Raw genomic sequence first — 23,097 nt, 5'->3', positions numbered from 1 at the left:
CCACCAATGTTGTCCTTATCAATGGAGCAGAGGAGATTGGTTCCGAACAAAATTTGGAGTCAGACAGGCATGTATACTGTCACTAACACTCTTCAACATCTTCCTAGAAAGGATCATGTAGGATGCCTTGCAAGACCACGAGGGCACTGTCAGTCAATCAATCAATCAATCCTCTCTGCACCGTCTGGTGCTTGAGGCGACAGCAAGGGACCACCATTTTGGTCTGTCGGCTGCTGTTATGGGGCGGTCTGCAGGGTGAGGCCTCTGGTCTTGAGTTCTCGCTCCACGGTTCGGCGCCAGGTCTCTTTGGACCTGCCACGGTTCCTTTTCCCCTGTGGAGTCCATCTCAGTGCCACCCTTGGTAGTCAGTCAAGGGGCATTCTGCAGACGTGGCCGAGCCATCTCCATCAACGAGTTGCAATGGTCTCAGCGATGGTGCTTGCGCCCGCTCTGTGCCGGAGTTCCTCGTTCGAGATCATGTTTGGCCAGAAGATCCTCATGATCCGTCGCAGGCACTTGGTCTGGAAGACTTCGAGCTTGCGTTCTATGTTAGCAGTGGTCTTCCAACACTCTGACCCATACAAAAGGACGTTCAGCACGTTGCTCTTGAAGATACGGATCTTCGTGTGGGCGATGAGGTTTGTTGTCCTCCAGATGGGCTTCAGCATTGCGAAGGCCTGGTTGGCCTTGCTGATTCTTGTGGTGACTTCCCTTGTGCAATCTCCATCCGTGGCAACCTTGCTGCCCAGGTACGTGAATTCGTCTATTTTTTGCATAGGCTGGTCGTTGATGGTGATTGGGTCGCCCACTCTAGTGTTCTTCCTCAAGACTTGTGTCTTCCCTATGTTGACTCGAAGACCTATGGTGCTTGCTGTCTGTACCAACTGTTGTGTCTTCTGTTGAATATCCTGGTGTCTACTTGCCAGCAACCCGATGTCGTCGGCATAATCCAGGTCATCCAGCATTCAGGTCAGCGTCCACTGTATTCCTTGCCTCTTGCCCTCTATGGTGCGGCGCATGATCCAGTCAATGGCCAGTGAGAAGAGGATCAGCGAGAGAATGTATCCTTGCTTCACTCCGGTTTCCACCTTCAATGGTTCAGTGAGTAGGTTGTTGTGGATGACTCTGCACTCAAAGTTCTCGTACAGGGACTTGATGACGTTGACAAGTTTCTGGGGGATGCCGTAGTGTCATAGGATCTTCCACAGAGATGCTCGGTGCAGGATGTCGAAGGCCTTCTCAAAGTCCACAAAGACCACATAAAGGGATCCATTCCATTCATGGAACTGCTCAAGGATGTGTCTCAGAGCGAAGATGTGGTCGATGCAGGATTTGCCCTTCCTAAAGCCTGCCTGTTCCTGGCGTAGGATGCCGTCCACAGCTGTTGTGATGCGTTAAAGAATGATGCGACTGAAAATCTTACTGGAGATGGATAGTAAGGTGATTCCTTGCCAGTTGTTGCAATTCCCCAGATCTCCTTTCTTGGGAAGTTTGACGATGATTCCTGTTTTCCAGTCATTCGGTGCTTCTTCACTGTCCCAGATCTTTTGGAGACTCTGGCAAAGAAACTGCGGTGTCTTTGTGTCTTCTGCCTTCAGCATCTCAGGACATGCTTCATCATCGCCAGGTGCCTTCCCATTCTTCAGCTTGTGGATGGCCTGCTTGACCTTCTCAGCAGTGATGTCGTCGCAGTTGATGTCAAGGTCCTCCTGTGCTTCAGGAATGTCAGCGAGTACTGGTGGGTCTGGGCGATTCAGTATGGACTCAAAGTGTTGCTTCCATCTCTTCAGCTTCTCCTCCTCCACTGTGACATGACATGAGTTCCATCTTCATCTCTCACTAGAAGGTCGTGGTGCTGGTCGTACTCGCCCTTCAGCTTCTTGGTGTTCCGGTACACCGTCTTCATGTCTTTCTGCTCTGCTGCTGCCTCCGCCTCCTTTGCCAGTCTCTTTGTGTATTCTCTCCTGTCTCTCCTTGCTGATTTCTTCACCTCCTTGTCTTTTCCTCTATATTCCTTCGAAATTCTCTCTTTCAGTCTTGGTGACTTGGAGTCCAAAAGTCTCTTCTTAATCTGTCTTCTTTCGTCTATGCGAGTCCACGTCTCTCCTGATATCCACTCTGTATTTTTACTATTCATATAACCTAAAACTACTTCTCCTGCTTCCTTCATTACTCTGTTGAAATTGTCTATGGTCAGCGCTGTCTCATCTTCTAGAACACTAAACCTATTCGTTAGGGCCAGCCTAAACTCTTCCTTCACATTTGGATCTTTCAGCTTGGCCACATCGAAGTGCTGATTCCTCGAGACCCCTATCCTAACTTTCCTAAGCTTCAAAGTCACCTTGGCCACCAGAAGACTATGGTCGCTGCCGATGTCAGCGTGCCGCATCACTCGCATGTCCTGCAGGGAGTGTTTCCATCGGCTGTTGATGATGATGTGGTCGATCTGGTTCTGAATTCTGCTGTCTGGTGATGTCCATGTGAGCTTGTGGATGTCCTTGTGCTCGAATAGGGTCCCTCCTATGACCAAGTCATTCTCTTCACAAAAGTTGACCAGTCTTTCCCCATTGTTGGTCATCACACCTACTCCATGACGCCACATGGTCCTCACTCTGTCTTTATTGTTGCAGCCGACCCTAGCATTGAAGTCGCCAAGTAGCAACAGTATGTCATGTCGAGGGACGTCCTCTAAAACAGCTTGAAGAGCATCGTAGAAGGTGTCTTTATCATCTTCTTCCTTCCGCGTCGTCTATTAGTACATAGGCCACAACAACAGACAGCTTGGCATACTTGGAGTTCATCCTGACATACAGCAGGCACTCGTTCACTGGCTTCCACTGTAGAACGGTATTGGTCTTGTTCTTGCTGACAATGATGGCAACTCCCTTCCGGTGGTCATTGTCCTTCCTTCCGGACCAGATGATGACTTCTCCGGAGTTCAACTTCTGCTTGCCGGCACCAGTCCATCGTGCTTCTGTTACACCCATGAGGGTAAAGTTGTAGTGATTCAGTTCGCTCACTGCTTGTGCCAGTTTTCCAGTCTGGTTGAGCGTTCGCATGTTCCAGCATCCAACTCACTGTCAGAATCAGAGGAAAAACAACCACCAAACTTTGCTTCAAAGATGTCATTGATGGTTTAGCGGAAGATGAAAAATGAACTGGCTGACTTGGTTGAACCCCTCAACACATTCTCCACAGCATATGATATAACGATTAGTGAGAAAAATCAAAATTGATAACAAACAATACCAATGGCATCATTGCAGAAATAAATGTCAGTGAACAAAAGCTGGAAACAGTCACAAATTTCAAGTACTGGGATCATAGATGAGGGCTTCAAACCAGAACTACTTTGCAGGATTTCTTGGTTCCAAAATAAAGCTGATTCTCTTGATTGTCATATTCATTTTTCTGTGAAACATCAGATCTACAAAACAGGATTCAAACCTTTGAAATGAGATGATGCAACAAGATCATGGGCATCTCATACATTGACCATGTAACCAACAAAGAGGTCCACAACAGGATCCAATGAGCCATCGGACCATATGAAGACCTCTTGACCACAGCAAAAAGATGAAAAATGAAGTAGTATGGTCATGTCTCAAGATTATCTGGATTGCCAAAACAATCTTACATGGCATAGTGTAAGGGTGCAGAAGAAGAGGCACACAGTAAAAGAGGTGGGAAGACAACATTAAAGAGTGGACAATCATGGGGTTTGGAGATTCTTAAAGGGAAGTAGAGAACAGGGAAAGATGGAGATAATTGGTTGTGAAGTCTTCTGTGGTGCCCCAATGACCTCTTGGGGGTATGGGATTGATGGTTATGATGAGGAGACAATTCAAGTTTCCAGTCTTGTGATGAATGAATTACAAAATATATAAAACATTAAAAAAATTATCAGCCTGATTTTTTGGGTAGGGGCATTTGTTTTTCTTTTGGGGGGGGGTATCAGTTTGCATTAGCCACATGCAGGGCCGACAAAGGGGGGGCAACCAGAGATATGTCTTTAGGGCCTGCGCCCATAAGGGGGCCCAGACCAAACAACACTTTTTAATTTTATAAAAGAAAAGGTTTGTTTGAACAAGATCTAGGAAAGGCCTGGGTGTTTCTTACTCCAAAGGGCCCATGATTGCTCTCTACAAACCCATTGTAGATATACATATCTGACACAGATGACAGCAACTCCGATGTTCTATTTTTACATTTTGTGCTCAAGTCTTCACAACTCAGATGCAGGAGTTACAGATAAAATCTCTGGAACCCATGCTATATTTTGAGGGCAGAAGAGTAATTAACTTTCATTTAAAATAAACAAGTTATAATAATCCCACCATATGTGTCACTAAATGTTAGGATTATTTGTATGAAACACATGCTGTACAGAGTTAAATATTATCTATTTTGTACAGAATTAAATTTTATACTATGCAATACAGAGTTAAATTTGATAATGTGATGTACATAGTTAAATTGGATACTATGCTGTACAGAGTTAAATTTCATACTATGCAGTCCAAAGGCTCCTATGCTGATTTTAAAAAAGTCATTTATTAAGACAGTAAATACATCAGTACAACAAATATTATGTCAAGGGACGCAAACAATACATAATTTTGGTTAATACTCTGTCTTTGTTTCCCATTATTAAAAAATTGGAAACTCTTTATTCCACTAAGTTTTCATCTTTTGGCACAGCATCTTCTGGAGTAATACATAAAATGGTAGCCGACCCGGTCTGATCTGATGGCCGGATTTAAACCAAAAACAGTTGTAGTCGAGAATCCAGCATGCTAACTACAGAACCACTGCATTTGTCTGCCTCTTTATTCAGGATTATTAGCTTAGTTTAAAAGATGAGTATAATTTTCTAAACATTTTTAATAAAATAAAAGTTATCTCCGTATCCTATTTTACAAATAACTGGCAAATGCAAAATGGGAAAATGAAATAGGAAAGAGTGAGACAAACAGAACAGTTGCAGAGTTGGTGTTGTTACAAATTTTGTGTTGTTCTTGAACAGGACAGCATACCCACCCATGCTAATGCAGTGGCAAAAAACATAAACCCAGCCTGTAGTTGCATCATGTTAGAGCAAATTTTAGTCTATTTACTTGAAGACTGCAGACAATCATTTTCTTTACAGTATGTTTAAAAACAATATTCTTTTTCTTTTCTTCAATTGATCGTGTTAGTTTACTTTGGAGTTTAGTTCTATAATGAACCAGTTTAATTTCATCGATACATACTATTAGTGTTGTGGATGATGTATTAATAGTTGGTTTTAAATACCGGTATTATGAAAATTGGTTATATTCATAATTGTGGTCACTTTATGCCTATGTAGTAGCAGGTTCAGACTCCAGTTTTTGCATATATAAGGAACCATGTCAATGCCCATATACAGTATAAAGCCCCTCAATATAGCGCTGAATATCTCATAACATGGTATGGTTATGGAATGCAATTAAATTAAATAAATGTTGTGGAAAATTGATTTTTAAATCATTGTCACTTAATTTTAGTTATTAGCTAACAAGAAGCAATTATAATGTGATTTCTCATTATTAAATACCCTTTTTTGTGCTTTTTTTGGTACTATTATGACAGCATTTTTGGAGTATCCCTCAGTATAAGGTTCCTTTGCTTATAATATGGATCCCTTTAAAGGCTCCCAATGCTTTTATTATGGAGTACTGTACAATGTTATTAGTTTCATCTAGTTTCTCGTTTCCTTAAATTCAGTAACAACACCATGGCAAGACCAGCCCTTGGGAGTCCATTTAAAGCTGGATTGCAAAGCAGTCCCAGCCTATTGTTACATATCTATGGCCTTAAATAAAGTAGCAGAAAAGAGCAAAAACAGCAAGTTTTGTAAAAATTCAACAAATACTTTATTTCTCTAGAATAGAAAGTGAAAAGGTAAAAAATTTAAGGTACTGTGAATAAAATACCAAATAATCATAGAATTACTAACATAAGTCCTAATGAGTAAAGTTCTGAATAAATTTTAGTGATATTACACATAATTTCCAATGCTTAAGTTGTTGCTATGCCTATAGTGACCTGTAAAGTGCAGATGTGCCAAGAATCTTTTGTTGAATCACAGTAATATAATCCAAAATTTCTTTGATTGAATTCACTATCATTTCCAGTTAATGTATCCTTCCATGAATATTGAATACAGCACTTTGTATTTCCAGAGAATAATAAATAATTCCACATAATTCAAAATCAGAATACAGCAACATAAATGATTTCTGACGAGATGTTATCCCAGGAATAAATCATTTTTCCAGTAAACAAGATTTTATACTCTGCTACCTGAACTAGGTCACAATTAGCATTTTCTATTTTAAAAAATCCAATTATCCGAGGGAAAGCTTCATTCTAGAAGATTCCAGATGTTTACAAGTTATACATTTTTCTTAAAATTATAAAACATAATACCATAAACACAATGTCATTGACTCAGGCCATGATAAAAATGTTTTTTTTCTATTGATAATGGTCCTAATATTAAACCCATACTCATAGTGAAAATATTAGATATATATTAGTTGTTTACAGAATATAAAATCAATGATTTTGGTCAGGTACACAATGAACCAATGAACTTGATTTTGGAAAAAGTCAGCTAAAAGATATAATTTTACATTTCCCACAGCATATAATAATTGTTTTGTAAAAATTAACAAACAATGCAAATATTAAATATACATAACACTATAGATTGATGATGTCTATTCCAACCATGCGAGACCAAAATGGTGCTTATTCTATTTTTAGCATCAGATCAGCCAGTGTCGGCCATTGTAGTGTGCCCTTGGGCAAAGCACTTTACACCAATTGCCTCAACTTTAAATACCATGCTTAGATTGCTGTACAATGAAACACTAAACCAAACGAACATGCTAATTGTTGTCTAACATCAGCGCTTAGGATAAGGTTTCTTAGCTCAGTTTCTAAGACACCGTTGACTGCGGAATAAAGTAACTTAGTCAAAGTAATTGGGTCATGAGGAGTATTAAAACCTTGAGTCAAAACTAAGTAATCACAATCTATATTTTACACTTCCTTAACCTTTGCATTTAGATTAGTTTCTCTGACACTATTACCTGTAGTAATGTAACTTAGTATGTTGATGTGTCATGAGGAGTGCACAATCTTGAATAAAAACTAGGCCACTGTTACCAGTGAACCACATGAACCGATGAATTTAACTTAGTTCAAACAAGACAAAGATTGGTGATCCAGAAATATTAATATTAGGCAGTTTTTTTATGTGAAAGTTGCTACAGCTGTGCAATCAAAGTAAAATAAATGAAATTTAAATATTTATCAAAGAAATAATAGAAAATAAAATAATTTTACCCTCCCAGTTGATACAATAAATTATGTTGATTCATCTACAGTCTGGTTTACATTACATTGTAAAAAAATTAGTTAAACTAGAATTGTATTGTATACATTTAAAATAATTTTAATACATTAAAGAATACTTTCTTCTACAATATACTGGCAGTTAATACTGAAAACCTGACTTGAGCATGAGTTTTAATAATAAATGTTTTTGATAAATTTGTAAATAAAATGACAAAACACCACACATATAAGCTTCAAAAATATCACAGCATAAAGGTATAATAATTGTTTCACGCACAAATTCAAACAAATGTACATATAAATGTATATAAAAGCATAAAGTGAAAATATCAGTACTCTGAATAGTTCCAAATACGATACATGATTACTCCAAATAGTTCTAAAAATGACATACCAATACTCTGAATAGTTCCAAATACAATACATGATTACTCCAAATAGTTCTAAAATGATATATGGGGACTCTGAATAGTTCTAAAAATTATATGATAAGAAACAATAAATATCAAATTCTTGTTGTTATCTTTATAAGCTAACCCTGTAAAGTAGAAACTATAGATTCAGGTGTTAATCTATTCACATCACTACCATCAAAACAGGATTTTTAGTAAATTGTAACTGGTTTACATTCAACTAACCCAATCTTGGGTTGGTCTCTAACGTAACATTGAGTACGTTAGGGCTTATATTATGCCAATAAAATGAAAGACGAGTGTACGTCTTTCCAAAGGACATATAGAAGTAGAATACCCAGGCTGACATAGCAGGTATCTAACCCATGACCCATCGGTTATGAGTCTGTCACTCTAGCCAACTAAGCTACTGCAGCTTGTGATAATAATTATCATTCTTATAATTCTTAGTACCATATTGTTTAAAACTGTTCATAAATTTTATTTTACTCTTGCAATTTCATTTATAATTCATGTCTGAAATTGTAGTTCATTCTTTATATATTTTTGTGTTGTTGTTGTAAGAAAACTAGAATATGTCCATAAATAGATACAATACATACCACAATGGCAGATAATAGTCTACTATGATCAACAATGTAAAAAATGTACTGCATCTATTCCTGACATTTTTTTGCCAAGACATAGCCATATTTAACTGAAGAAGGCATCAACATAAGGAGAAAAAATGATCCACAACTGGGACAAATATATACTATTTATATATCAATCTTGTTTTTATCTTGCTGAAAGGAATTTGCGACCTGAAAGAGAAAAATAGTTTATGTGAATGCATTTCTTTTACAAAGGTATCAATTTTCATGGCTTTGTGAAAAATTCTAGTTTTGTTGGTATAGTATTCTCACACATTCTATATCATTGATGTTTTTCTTTCTAAAAATCGGTACGGAATAAAATGCAGACAGTAGGGTTTATGAATACGATAGTTAAAACCATTGGTGGCAGGGTCCACAGAAGAATCGTTATTTGCTTGGTCTAGCAACAACAAAATCCACTCTTGACAAACAAAAACATTTACCACTAAACTGGTTAGATTATCTTATTTCATAATTTACACATTATATTCAGAGCTATATTTTGTATAGTTAATTATAAACTGACACAAGATTAATTTTTTTTAATGTTTTATAGCAGTTATCTTTATCTATTTACAATATTTATATGAAAATATGCCCATACCTGATTCTAAACCTGGGTCACATTTTGAACATAAAAATAGGCATATATTCACCAAAGATATCATTGTCTGATAATAAATCCACCATTTACATTTCGACAAATATGCTAGACTGGCACCTGTTGTTATAATTGGATTTATTAAAGCTTTACTGTACTTATTTACTCATATAAGAATTATTCAATTTAAACTCACCAGTCATAGATTCTGGAGGGGTATAATGGTCCATGGTAGTTGTCAGGAACTGGTTAGCTGAAGAAGAAAAAGATATACACTGAAATTTGTTGAAATATAGGCATGTTGGCAGGTGTACTTTTGTTTACACAGTATTCCTTCATTATAACACTGTTCATGGGAGCCATAGAATATACCGCCTTACAGTGAGATTGCCTTGTAATGAAGTATGTGATACACATAATTTCACTACTACATAATGAAGTGCGATCTATAACTTGCCTTTGAAGAGGAATGGTGTTATAATGAACAGTATTCTATTGAGAGAGTGTTGTAATGATTCATATGACTAAATATTAATGCAACGTATGTGTGTGTGATTGTGATTTTTAACGTAGCTTTAACAATACTTCAGTCATATTGCTACAATGTCTTCAGTGTGGCAGTTTATAGTGATGTCTAGCACTGGGGCATCATGCCGCAGACATTTACATCATGATGTCCCACCCAGTCACATTATCCTGACACTAGGCCGACCAGTCCTAACACTAACCTCTTAATGCTGAGCACCAAGCAAGGCTGCTGTTAGTACCATTTTTGTAAGTCTTTGGTTTGCCTCGGCCGGGATTTCTAACCCACGACCTCCCACTTCCGAGGCAGAAGCTCTAACCAATAGGCCACTAGAGCAGTTTAATACAACATAAATAACTCTTCAAGTAAAAGAAAAAACTGTGGATGAGTTTGCAAAAATTCATCTTTGCTATCCAAAGGTCATTGCTTCATTTCATTCCACATCTATCATTGATATATGCAGTAGAGTTTTCCACAAAAAGCCCTCTTGTGGTTGAAAGAGTTACTAAAAGTTTGTTACATAACCAATTTGGTATTTAATTCTGTGACTTCCATAATGTCCATATGTACTGAGTTCTCTATGATTTTGTCCAAGCACCTTGCTATATAAAATGTAATGACAGACAGTGGAGCAGTAGATACTATTTTAGCTATTTTTTCATATACCAAAAGTTGTTTTGGAACAAAGATCATCAGCAACCCTTTGCTAGGATGGATGGCAAAATCACTCCTGCTTGTGAACAGCATCCATGTTGTATTTGCAGTATGAACAAATGAAACATTAACAAGGACATTGACAAGCAGAAATAAGAAGAAAAAAGGTGGTAAAGAACAGTATCAAAACACTTGCTTCCTGAGTTGTCAGTGTGGAAGAAGTGGGTAGGTGCTATGTCCTTCTGGATAACTTTGGCATATTTGTCCATAACTCGAACTTGATAAGGCGTTATTCTGAAAATAAATAAATAGCATAAAAACCAGATTTTATCATGTTTAATGTAAGACTTTTTGTATATAGGAGAGTTGTTGTCATCAACACAAGCAGCAGGCAACAATCCTCTTTGATCCTTGATAAATCATGGCTGCCAATGTGGATACTCCCTAAATTTTTAGGTGTTCTCATATTTTTGTTTATGCATATAGATGAGAAACTAGTAAATCTCTGCACATGCAGCTACAAAAAGCATATTGGATTGTCACACATGGCTTATAACACTGAGTTGTTGTTGGTTTTAATGTCACTTTTAATACAGCATTGGCTCTATGATCAAATTAAACCTTGATCCAATGTAGTTATGAAAAACAAACCATAATACTCAAATTAAGCTTGATCCAGCATTGTTCAGTCTTCACAAACTCTTCACTATGCATGTATATATTCACAGTCTAAATTGTTTAGAAGAATAGATGCTCTCATTACATATATATATATATATATATATATATATATATATATATATAAACTTTATATTACCTATATTAAAGGATGCTTCCCACCCCACCTCCAAAAATAACATGACTGAAGATAGAGTTTTGCTAAATCAGTATTTCTTATCTTGAAGCACACTTCCATATACTAACTTTCTTGTTTCTAGTGGTTTATAATCTGCCATTGTGACTGAGGTGGTATTGCTCTGCTCAAATTCAGGAGGTTCATAATTCATCCGGGCATGCAGGCTTTCTCGTGTACTGGCAATGAAAGGATCTGCAGCCTGAAGGTCCTGTATATTGGCACTATGGGAAAAGTAGGACAATTTTGTTGGATGAACATTCTCATCTTTACCAGCATATGGCACAGCTTGATCATTTATTGATTCTCCACGGAACTTCATCGCTGTTTCTGAGCAGAAGTCCCATGGAGAGTAGCCAACTGTAAAATGTGTGCTTCGGCCATCATGCAAACGTTCCTTTGTTTGAGAGTTCTTCCATTTTCGTCGATCCACTGCATTACTCCCTTCCATTAGGAAACCAGAGTAATTATGCTGAAAAATGGTAAAGACAGTGTAAATGTTGTTATACTGCCATGATTCTCTTTTAACTGGATAATACTAATAATAATAATAAGAAGAAGAAGAATAAAAATAATAATAATAATAATAGGAATTCAGCATCCCAAAAATGTAATCGGTCCTTCCTACCTAAATTGATTTCAGTACAAACTGAGCATAGCTCATGTACATTATTTGGCTGTTTGACAATACAAAAAATAGGCAGTATATCTCACAGGATCATCACAGGGGACCTGTAATGAAACTTATTTAAAACATAATTTGGATCACAGCTCATCATTATTAAGGCTTTAATGAAAGTTTGCTTCAATTTTTGTAAAAGTAGAGAATGAGCTTATGATAAAGTTTGGACTTATAATGGGAACATTAAGGCAGTTACCTTTGCCTCTGAGTAGTCTTTCTGCAGTCCAGGGTAAGGGAGAGCTTCATCTGTCTCAAGATATTTATACACAGCTTTGGGTCTCTTTGGGGGCTCCATTGACTTCAAGTCCACCAGAGGGCCTGTAAAGTCTGAATGGTTGGCTGCAATAAAAGCATATATTGTTCTCTTTAACAACAAAGGACATATATCTCTTTATTCTTAGGTATTTTTAATGAATGAATTTCCTTGTAGTAGTGAATTTTCATCTTTTGTATCTTTTGTGAAACCCCAGTACTTTAAAAATATTTTTAAATTGTTTGTCCAATATAAAATCAGGTGTCTAGCCTAATATTGGTAAAGTCTTGTCCCATTATAAAACCAGCAGTCTAATCTAATTGTTACGTGTTTAGGCTCTAACAAAATGTAATAAGAAAAGAGTGAAAACAACAAGCTTTGTAAAATTTAACAAATAATTTATTTCCCTAGAAAAACAAGTTAAAAATGACAAAAAAAGAACTTACGGTTTTACGAATCAAATCCAAAAATAATCAAAGAATTAAAAAATAGAAGTTCTAGTAATAAAACTTCCTAATGATACTGAGTTCGACACCCGATGAAATACAAAATGGAAGGAGATGATGTATGCTGTGGTCAGTGTCGTACTGATGTGTCAACAGTTCTTTGTTGAATCACAGAAAATAATATTCCAGTGTTTGAATTCCATGTAAATTTCAATGACAGTCCTTGTCCAAGAATTAATTTAGAGCACTAGTATTTCGAGGGTAAAATAATCTTTTGAAATCCAAATATTTTGAAGAAAAATAAAACAATTAGCCCCAAAACTGGTCAAAACATAAAACACTTTCACTTCTCAAGTGTTATGGCAAGAATGCCGATTATTTCTCAAAACACCAAAACAGACGCCCAGATGTGGGTCCATCCTCTGGAAAAACCAGAGTTTGTAACAATTCATGTTATTTGTCATGAACTCCAAGTATGGCCTCAAAACCACTTTATGAATTTTACTCTGAGAAAGAATTTTAAAAGATTCAAAAAAAGTTGTTTATTACAACTCTTACTGGTTTCTGAAACAAGGTCAGGAACTAGGTCAGTATTAGATACAAAGTTTATATTATTAGTTGTTTACAAAAAAACAGTCAGGTCAAACGGAACTGAACTGAATTTCTAGACAATGTCAAATCTAGTAAATAAAGTTACATTACAATAACATGTAGTGGAATTTTAAAAAATTAAAACTAGCAAACAAATAATTAAATTAAATCAATTATAAATTAAATAAAATATACATAACATAATATTTGTTTCAAAAGTAAGGACTTGGCTTATTGCCAGCAAGAGATATGTTTGCTAAATATCTGGGTATTTTAAAAATAAATATTAAACAAAATAGGAGGTAGGCTAATCATCAAGCATAGGATAGTCATCGAAAAAATATGGTTTTACACCATAGTGATTTCAAAAAAACTAAAATGTTTATTATCTATTCTACAAAGCATTATATATATACAATATGTTCACTTTGTTATATAAAGTATAATAATTATAAATAACGAAATAATATTTTGTTTCTTCGAAATATATTTAATTATAACAAAGTAAAACATATTTGCGTGCGGCCTCTGAACTATTCAGTATTTGTAGGGGTTTATTAAGTAAAGGTGAAAAAGAATTCCAAACTTATCATTGTCAAGCAATATAGAAACATATTGCTATGATGAATGTAAGCAGGAACTTACTATAAATATTTCCAGAAAAACCTATTTAGACTAATAAGCTTTCTTAACATATTCAACTCAAAGCAGGGAAAGATTTATTTAAGTTTTTTGGGGATACACATTGTATAAAATGCGGATAATAAGCGCACATTTAAAAGAAGCATGACATGAATATCGTCCACTTGATAATAAACCATTGATAGAGACAGATGTGAAAATTGTTTACTCCAGGCCTTGCCTAAAACCAAGATTGACAGTCCATGGTAGGGATTGTTACATTGTTATTTTTTACACATGTCTTTGGCAGCCAAGGTTATGAACAATATGGGCTGACAGAATAACTGCGTTCATTATCATTTCTGGTTTTCAGAAACTGGTAAATGAAAAATATGCTACCCTTATGTAAAAAGTACAACCAGTTGCCAGTGAGAATTGTCAAATTTAGGATCTCTAACATTTCTACTAGTAGTGAATGGGGATGGTATAGGGTCTATGGGACTTATCATTAAAAATACCCTTGGGAACATATAGGGTCTATGTAAATTTAACATGGAGAAAAATCGTGGGAACATATAGGGTCTATGGGAATTAACATGGCCAAAAACCCTGGGACAATATAGGGTCTATGTAAATTTAACATGGCCAAAAAACCCCTGGGACTGTATAGGGTCTATGTAAAATTGAAATAGGGAGGGTCTCTATTTTTTTTTAAAAAAAATAAAAAATAAAATAAAAAATAAAATAAAAAAGGGGTAGGCAATTCAAAGGCTATCTCTTTTCGAGAAATATGGGGGCCCTGAAAAGGGCCTTTGGTTTATGTTAATATGCCCTTAACATAAAGGGCATTTGCGACATCTTCTTGTCCTCAAACTTCGTCTTACAGCAGGGCCATACATCAGAGTCCTCTTGAGGCAACCTTGTCTCTCTATATAGACTCTTCTTATCCACAGGCTGCTGCTGGTCCTGTGGACAACGGTCCACTTGGATCGGACATACATGAGCATGTCCGTCCTGAACATCATTGTTGACACAAGGGTTGAAGATTCAACGTCGGTCCACATGTTGAGGCTCCGAGAATAGGTGAATCAATGCAGTGAACTGCGCTTATTTATAGGGACAGAAAGGATTGAAACGGATTGAGTTCATTCACCAATCCGAACACGCGTTACAGAATTTAGTCAGCTCGCATCCAATCCGAAGAGAGCAGTCTGTGACGTCACGTAGTCTATATAGATTCGCTAGCGCTTGTGTGCAGTCAATCTATGCGACAGTGATTCAACATGACGGAAACTCAGAAAACGATCCAATGGGGTGCACCAGCAGGGGAGACTGCCCAAGGGAACTCGGACTTACTTTCAGAAGAGGTGAACTGGGATTTTGTGGATTTTCTTACCTCGCAAGAATTTGTTCCGGAACCTTCGTTACCTTCTTCATTACCGCAAGTGGAGAATTTTAGACAGAGACAGAAAGAAGAATTGGAGAAATTTATACAACGACAAAAGGAAGCGGAACAGGCTTTTCTCCTACAGCAACAGCAACAAGAAGAAGAGGTAAGAAAAAAACAACAGCAACAACAGCAAGAAGAAGTAGCAGCAAAGAAACAAGAGGGTGAAAATCAAACGGTCACGGTACTGTTGGACATTTTAGCGGAGTTAAGAAGTCTGAAACAAATGTATCAGACTTCTTTATCACGACCGAAGAGAATACGACCTTCCCGAGCTAAACACGTCAACCCTGTGACTAAGCCTACCGTACCACCCTTAGTGATTTCAACCCAATCATTATCATCATCATCATCAACATTACGCAGTCCAGAAGTAGGCCTTGGCCGTGGCAAAGGCATAAGGCAGTTAAAGTTGATTGCTTAAACTCACCCCTTCACCATGAAGAAAAAAGGCCCTTTTCAGGGCCACCCACATTTCTCGAAAAGAAATACAATTTCGATTTGCCAATAACTCAAAAATAAACCCCACCCATTTTACCCTTATAGTACGTGTCTGTGTATGAGTGCGTGAGTGTACGTTCTTATTTTAAAATCAAAACTCAAAGACACTTACCTTATATCATTAATTTATTCTTTTATCCATTTTTTACAATCCAATTCACAACACAACACTTTAATAAAAAGTTCATTGACTTCTTCTTTCTCCTTGTTTAGTCTCTCTGTTTTTCAAATTTCTTCACCGTCTTTTCCTCATTTTCTTCCCTTCTTCTTTTCTTCTTCTCCTGTTTCTTTGCCTCTTGTAAATAGAATTGTCTTTTTTCTTCCTCTTCTTCCTCTGAAGAATCCCTCTCTTCTTCCGAAGAATCCCTCTCTTCTTCTGAAGAATCCTTCTTTTCTTCTGACTCCTCGTTTCTTTTTTGGGCAATCTGGAGACCAATGTCCTTTTTCTTTACAATAATAACAGGTATCTTGACTTTTGTCTTTTTTAGTCCCTGTTTTTGTTCTTTTTTGACGGTCTGGACACTCTGAAGACCAATGCCCTTTCTTCTGACAGATATAGCAAGTATCTTGACTTTTATCTCGAAAGGAAGGAGAGTAGTCCGTAGGCTGGTCTGAAGAGAATTTTCTAATGACCCCTCGCAAAGCTCTGACGAAACGTTCCATCTGGTTAGTCTCTTCCATCGTTGTGCTCGGCTTGAGAGTGAAATGAATAGTGAAAGGATAAGACACACACCCTTTTATATACGCTGGTCTGCTATGACTATAAAGTAGCTCATGGTGTTTGAACTTGAGTCATTTGACTTTTTGCTTTCAAGATGAAACGATCCCATTCATTCGAGAAGAAAGAAGAAGAAGAAGAAAGTAAGAGGCAGAAACGTGATCTATCGCCTCGAACCAGGGCTGAAATCTTGGCACAAATTCATGCCAGTGATTTTGAAGAGGACATGAGTGAACCAGAATTTGAAACCTCTAAACCAAGTTCACCACGATTAGTCAACCCTGAAAAATACTATTCCATTCGAGAGACGGAAAAGCGCTCCTCTAGAAAATTTAGAACCACGGCTTACAAATACACGGTGAAGTTTAAAGATTTCAAGTCCAAAGTACCGTTAGAGAAAGCAGAAGGGTTCATCACCGGAGTGTGGGATTCTCTGCTCACTGCACTCAAGCGACAATGTCAACCCAAAGAAGACGATCGCTTGAGACTTTCCATACAACACGACGGTTTGAAATCCCCTGTTTGGATCGAGTTTAGCACCCCTGCAGAATTGACCGCTTCCAAAGTCATGGACAAGATTCAACACGTGCAACAATCTAATGACCAGTTTGACATCACCGATGGAAAAGCCACATTGGACATGACCCACGTCTCTCCTCCTCAAGGGACCGGACGCAAAAAGATGTTATTGGTGAACGACCTTCGCAGCATTAAGCGTAGCCTTGTCCGAATTCACAATCCTCATGACCAGATGTGTTTAGCCCGTGCCATCGTGGTGGGACGAACCTATGCCAACAAGAACGACACGGTAGAATGGAAAAGAGACTGGGAGAACATTCGACAATCGGACCGAGCCAAACAACGAAGTGAAGCAGAACTCCTGTTACGACAAGCTGGACTGTCCAAAGACACACCCTGTGGCATTCCTGAGATGCAAAAATTGCAAGATGCCCTAGCTCCACGATACACCTTGAAAGTGCACCCTCAAGAAGTGCGCGGGTCTTTGTTGTTTCGAGGGCAAGACTTTAAGGACGGAAAATACATTCATGTTTATCATCACGATGAACATTTCGATACCATTACCAATATCACTGGATTCCTGGGATACGGTTATTACTGTGAGAAATGTGACCATGGTTATAATAATCGAGAGCAACACAAGCATTGTGGATCGAAATGCTCAGGATGTTTGGCCTCTCCACCCTGTCTGAGCGAAGAACCAGTGCCTTGTTCAACTTGTCTGCGCACGTTTGTCAGCTCTACCTGTTACCAACAACATCTGAAAACGCAAGGTTCACAGAAGAAATGTGCTTGTCAACTCCTGAGATTGTGCCCTACGTGTGAACAAGTCATACGTACCAATAGTACCAAGGCACACGTATGTCGAGGAATGAAAAAATGTCACATTTGTCACCACATCGTGGACTTGGAACACCAATGTTACGTGCAAAAATACCAACCCCCACCAGAGAAAGATGACGGTCACAAGAAGAAAGGCAATTTCATCTTTTTCGATTTCGAATGCATGCAAGAGACTGGCATTCACATTCCTAATTTCTGCGTGGCTCATCGAGCGTGCGAGAAGTGCATTCAAGAACCTATCTTCAGTCATTGCCCTCACTGCAGCAAGATTCCTGGAGGGCGTGAAAAAATCTTTCGGGGACCGAACACGTTAGCCGATTTTGCCCAATGGGTCTTAGACCCCGTCGACAAGACGTGGAGCCAAGAGGACATCGAACGTTACGCAGATTGTCATCACCATGCCACAGTGATGGCTCACAATTTCTCCGGATACGATGGACAGTTTCTTTTGAGGTACTATACGGAACAAGGCACCGAACGTCCTAAAGTGACTTTGAACGGAGCCAAAATTATTTTCATGCAAGTGGGACAAGTACAGTTTAAAGATTCGATGAGCTATTTGGCCATGCCTTTGAGTCGAATGCCTAAAACGTTTGGAATGACAGAAATGGCTAAAGGGTACTTTCCACACTTTTTCAATACGGAAGCCAATCAACACGCCGTTCTACCCCATTTACCCGAGGCTCACTATTACGACCCCGACAACATGCGTACCGAACAACGAGAAGCTTTCTACGCTTGGTACCAGGCTCACGCCTCGGACCCTTTCGACTTTCAGGAAGAAATGTTAAAGTATTGTCGTTCCGACGTGGACATTTTACGACGTTGCTGTGGAAAATTTCGAGAACTGTTCATGGAACACGGAGGGGTCGATCCTTTGAAAGAAGCTTGCACCATTGCCAAAGCGTGTTCCTTAGTGTATCGACAACGATTCATGCCTGAAAACACCGTGGCTGTCATCAGTCCTCAAACGACCCACTTTGTCAAACGTCAATACTCGGTCAAAGCCCTACGTTGGTTACATTACTTGTGCGACAAGGAAGACAAGTGGATTCAGCATGCCCGCAACGGAGGGGGCGAAAAGACCATCGGAACGTATTCGGTCGATGGCTGGGACTTAGAAAACCCCAAGATCGTGTACGAGTTTAACGGTTGCTTATTTCACGGATGTCCCGTCTGTTACCCTGACCGTGGCACTAAAAATCAGTTTTTGCAACGAACCATGGAAGACTTGTACCAGGACACTTGTCAGCGGCGCCTAAAGTTAGAACAGCAAGGATACCAAGTGGTGGAAATGTGGGAACACGAGTACGATCACCGTATGAAAACCGATCCCGAGTTTAAACGCCTCGTGGAAAGTTACAAGCTGATGGACCCCCTGAACCCGAGGGATAGTTTGTACGGAGGAAGGACCAATGCCACCTGTTTGCTGTACCAAGCCGACGAAGAGAAAGGAGAAGAAATCAAAAACTTGGACGTGTGTTCGCTGTATCCCTACGTGTGCAAATATTGTCGCTTTCCTACAGGGCACCCGCAATTGCTGACGGAACACATCGACCTGAAAAACATTCGACAATACGAAGGCTTGATCAAGTGTAAAGTTTTGCCTCCCACGAACCTATACCATCCCGTCTTACCTCACCATTGTCAAGGCAAACTGATGTTTCCCTTGTGTCGTACTTGTGCCGAAACGTGCAACCAAGACCAACCTTGCCATCACAGCCAGGAAGAACGGGCCTTGACGGGAACCTGGGTCAGCGTAGAATTGTTCAAAGCTCTGGACATGGGATACCAACTGTTAGAAGTGTACGAAATTTGCCACTTTCCCAAGACACAACAATACCACAAGGGTGACCCCACGCAGAAAGGCATTTTCGCCGACTACGTGGATGCCTTTTTGAAACTGAAGCAAGAAGCCAGCGGCTATCCTTCCTGGTGTCACACTCCCGAAGACCAAATACAATTCAAAGAGAAATACTACGAACAAGAAGGCATCACTTTAGACCACATCGAGAAAAACGAAGGCAGGCGATCGTTTGCCAAAGTGATGTTAAATTGCTTGTGGGGTCAAATGGCACAACGACCGTGTTTACCCAAGACGGAATATTTGACAGAACCTTCCCACTACTTCCAGATGATTCACGACAAAACCAAATACATGAAACACGTGGACGTCGTTCGAGAGAATTTGATCTTGGTCAATTACGAAGAAGATCTGGACTTTGTACAAGACGACCCTTTTGGAAATGTCATCATTGCGGCTTACGTGACAGCTCATGCTCGCTTAAAATTGTACGAAGCTTTAGAACTGTTAGGGGAACGCGTCCTGTACTTTGACACGGACAGCTGCATTTACATCCATCACCCGATTCAACATCACCCTAACATCGAAGGAGACCGTTTAGGAGCCTGGACAGACGAGCATCCCGACGACAAGATTCTAAGTTTCGTCAGTGGCGGTCCCAAAAATTACGGCTACGAATACCGTGACAAACAAGGAGAAGTGCACACGACGTGCAAAGTGAAAGGACTGACTCTGAATTATCGTACCAGTCGAGTGGTCAACTTTGGGGTATTGAAAGAAGCCTTGCAATCGGGAGAGGATGGAAACTTTAAAGTGACCACTTACCAACCGAACAAGATTGTACGTTTACCCACTCACCACATCGTCAGTCGACCTTTGGAAAAAGTTTATCAAATCGTGTACCAGAAGCGAGTTCGACTTCCCAATCATTTCACCTTACCGTATGGACACGTTGGTATAAAACATTGGTTGTAAGAGGATAGCCACCCACCAGAAAGATGACTTCGCCACAGCAAGAATCGAGTGAGAAACCCGATGAGAACTCCAAGTTCAAACCCTACCTTTTTCCAGTCTTCTTACCTGACTATTGTGATTGTGCCCGTCGATTGGACACGTTTCAGAAATGGCCTACGGATAGGGAAGGATTTCCTTCTTCGCATGTTTTAGCTAGAACAGGATGTGTCTACTTGGGACCTGAGTCAGGATTGGGATACGAGGTACAGTGTTTCGCTTGCGGACTGAAGTTACGAATGGATCTATGTATCTATAAAGATTCAGCTATTCTGGAACATACTCGATGGTCTCCGCACTGCCCTTACCTTTCTATGGCCTTTCCACCCATCACACTACGGTACAATGTTGACGGTACCTTAGAGACGGTACCTTCCGAAACAAGACATAAAAAACGTAGAAAAGGAAAGATGTACAAGCTGGAGACTGCATTGCGACTAGTATAAAAAGGGGGCTATGGTCAAGATCGATAGTTCATTGTGACTACCAAGACCGAGCGAACAAGATGAATACTTTGAAAGAGACATCGTTCCAGTTTGGGGATTGTAAAAAAGTTGTATCTTCCTCTAGTGTGACTAATATTGGATGGATAAGACCCATGCATTGCGACGGAAAATGTCCGGAAGGAAACTGCGATTGTCCATGTGGTTACAATTGTAATTGCGTAACGGAGTTTGCAGACGAGTGCGATTGTGAGCCTTGCGATGGGTACGATGCTGTACGTTGTGACCTGAGCGATGCCGTAAAGCATCATGGGAACTTTGTTCTCACTGCCCCTGTCATGGAAAGTGATGCTGTGCGTGTCAAACCTGAGGGATGCGAAAGCGATGCCGCTCGTCCTCTTAGACATTTTACCGGGTTTAAAGGGGAATGTTCACCTTCACGTCTACCCCCCTACGGATGTCATCCAGCCCTGAGCAAACTCCTGTTCCTGTCACCCAACCCTCATCGAAACGAACCTGTGAAAAACGAATATTCGTTTCCTGTGCGTTTGTCGGAATACTGCGACTTTGAAAATCGTCTTCAATCGTTCAAAGGAAAATGGCCTAAGTATCTGGGAGGACCGACCCCCGAAGAATTAGCCAGAGCCGGATTTTTCTACTTGGGCGAAGGAGATAAAGTCAAGTGCTTCAGTTGCGGTGTGTCACTTCACCACTGGGAACCGCAAGATTCGGCCTACGTAGAACATGCTCGATGGTCACCGAATTGTCATTACTTACCCTTAGTGGGACCGAGACATTGAAGTAACGTACCATGTCGTTGACGAAGAAGAAACCAGATTGGTTAGGAGTCAAATGTTGGACATCACCGAGACCAGTATTTAAACTTCATTTCAAAAACGATATTGAATCATTACCTAAAGAACTACAAGAGAAGATTTACAAGGAAGTTTGGCAGGGGTTTGCCAGAGTGAAATCTCAATGGGTCACTGTAGAACTTTTGTGTCGAGAAATTCATAAGAGGAAAGTGAAAAAAGTCAACCAGTGTGTTAGATTTCTTTGGGTCAAGGGTGCATTCCTCCTATTGTATCGCTTTAGACCGTTTACATCAAAAGAGTTCAGTGACATTCTTGGACGTTACCCTGAATGGCAGTGGTCAGAAATTACTCACTATGTGGATTACTTTTGTGAATTGTATGGACTGACCTATTCATGAATACTTTACAAGAGAACATTCTTCCTTTGCCTGTGGAGTTGAGAGAAAGGATTTACCGAGAGCTGGTCAAAATACAAGTCAAACGTAAAGAACAATTGCATCCGTTACGTCACCAGATCTTTAACCACTGGTACCTGAATGGTATAAGAGAACTGATTCGTCAGAAATTCTTTCAATGGTCAGACATTGTTCAAAGCTTTGAGGTCGCTAATGATCGACATGTTCATAATTATGGTTACTTCGAGATTCACCTACAGCAATACATTGAGGAAGACAAGGTAAAGGATTACCAACATTTGTTACGTGGAATCTGCTTAGCGGAAGAGGAAACTTCTAAACGAACTCTGACGTTTCGGTTACAGTATGCAAGATTTAGATTCCCTACTGGAGAACGAAGATCTCTGGCTAGAAAGTACGTGTATTGCATCCAAAAAAAAGAGAATATAAAAACAGGCTGCCATGCCACGGTTTATGTCACATGTCATCCAACAGATTCCGTGGAAGGAACTCAATGACCATATTCAAACCGTGGATCATTACCATCAATTATTACAAGAACTGTATCCATTCAATTTGGGACGACAAGTGGTGTGTGTCTTAGTGACTTGTTTTTTGGGATTTCGTTTACCAGCCGATTCTTTGTGGACTCTTTACGATCAGTACTTACCACCTCAATGGCCTTAAATGGTCACGAAAAACTCCTTTTGCTCAAAGCCTTGCGTTTTCATCTGGATACTTCTCGACCTCAACAGGAAAAAAAGATTCGTCAACTTTTAGCTACCCAAGACGTGTATGACGATGTGTGTGTAGCTTGTGACTTACATCCCCATTGGACAGATGTCCGTGCCTGGAAAGAATGGGGTTTTGAGGCTTGGACCCAAGAAGTGGCCCAGTATGCACGAGAGTTGTTCAAGGAAAAAAGTTACTTTTCAAC

The 23,097-nt window shown here is 39.3% G+C and overlaps 3 protein-coding genes across 3 annotated transcripts in view; all 3 read right to left on the bottom strand.

The window, feature by feature from the left end:
• Window positions 1-1,786: 1,786 nt before the first annotated feature.
• LOC149805752 (uncharacterized) lies at window positions 1,787-2,602 on the bottom strand. Its single transcript, XM_089934740.1, has one exon. It carries the CDS (start codon window positions 2,600-2,602, stop codon window positions 1,787-1,789), a length of 816 nt encoding a protein of 271 aa, XP_089790866.1.
• A 124-nt stretch (window positions 2,603-2,726) lies between these two features.
• LOC149805751 (protein CFDP2-like) lies at window positions 2,727-3,059 on the bottom strand. Its single transcript, XM_089934730.1, has one exon. The coding sequence runs from the start codon at window positions 3,057-3,059 to the stop codon at window positions 2,727-2,729; it is 333 nt and encodes a 110-aa protein (XP_089790856.1).
• Window positions 3,060-4,534: 1,475 nt separating this feature from the next.
• Window positions 4,535-23,097, bottom strand: part of LOC149805750 (uncharacterized) — an 87,438-nt gene continuing 68,875 nt past the window's right edge. The window contains exons 14-18 of the mRNA XM_089950422.1: window positions 11,950-12,092; window positions 11,143-11,543; window positions 10,415-10,512; window positions 9,235-9,291; window positions 4,535-8,605 (exon numbers count right to left, since the gene is read on the bottom strand). Of these exons, the coding sequence (XP_089806548.1) occupies window positions 8,580-8,605; window positions 9,235-9,291; window positions 10,415-10,512; window positions 11,143-11,543; window positions 11,950-12,092 (725 nt within the window). The 3' untranslated portion in view covers window positions 4,535-8,579. The remainder of the gene's footprint in view (window positions 8,606-9,234; window positions 9,292-10,414; window positions 10,513-11,142; window positions 11,544-11,949; window positions 12,093-23,097) is intronic.

Source organism: Sinohyriopsis cumingii, chromosome 2 (genome assembly GCF_028554795.1).
Source record: "Sinohyriopsis cumingii isolate HCF-2022 chromosome 2, ASM2855479v2, whole genome shotgun sequence".
NCBI lineage: Eukaryota > Metazoa > Mollusca > Bivalvia > Unionida > Unionidae > Sinohyriopsis > Sinohyriopsis cumingii.
This window is presented reverse-complemented; position numbering and strand designations above follow the sequence as displayed.

What these genes read in the sequence shown, in the direction of transcription:
- LOC149805752 (XM_089934740.1), bottom strand. Translation starts at nt 2,602, where the DNA reads ATGTGGCGTCATGGAGTAGGTGTGATGACCAACAATGGGGAAAGACTG.
- LOC149805751 (XM_089934730.1), bottom strand. Translation starts at nt 3,059, where the DNA reads ATGCGAACGCTCAACCAGACTGGAAAACTGGCACAAGCAGTGAGCGAA.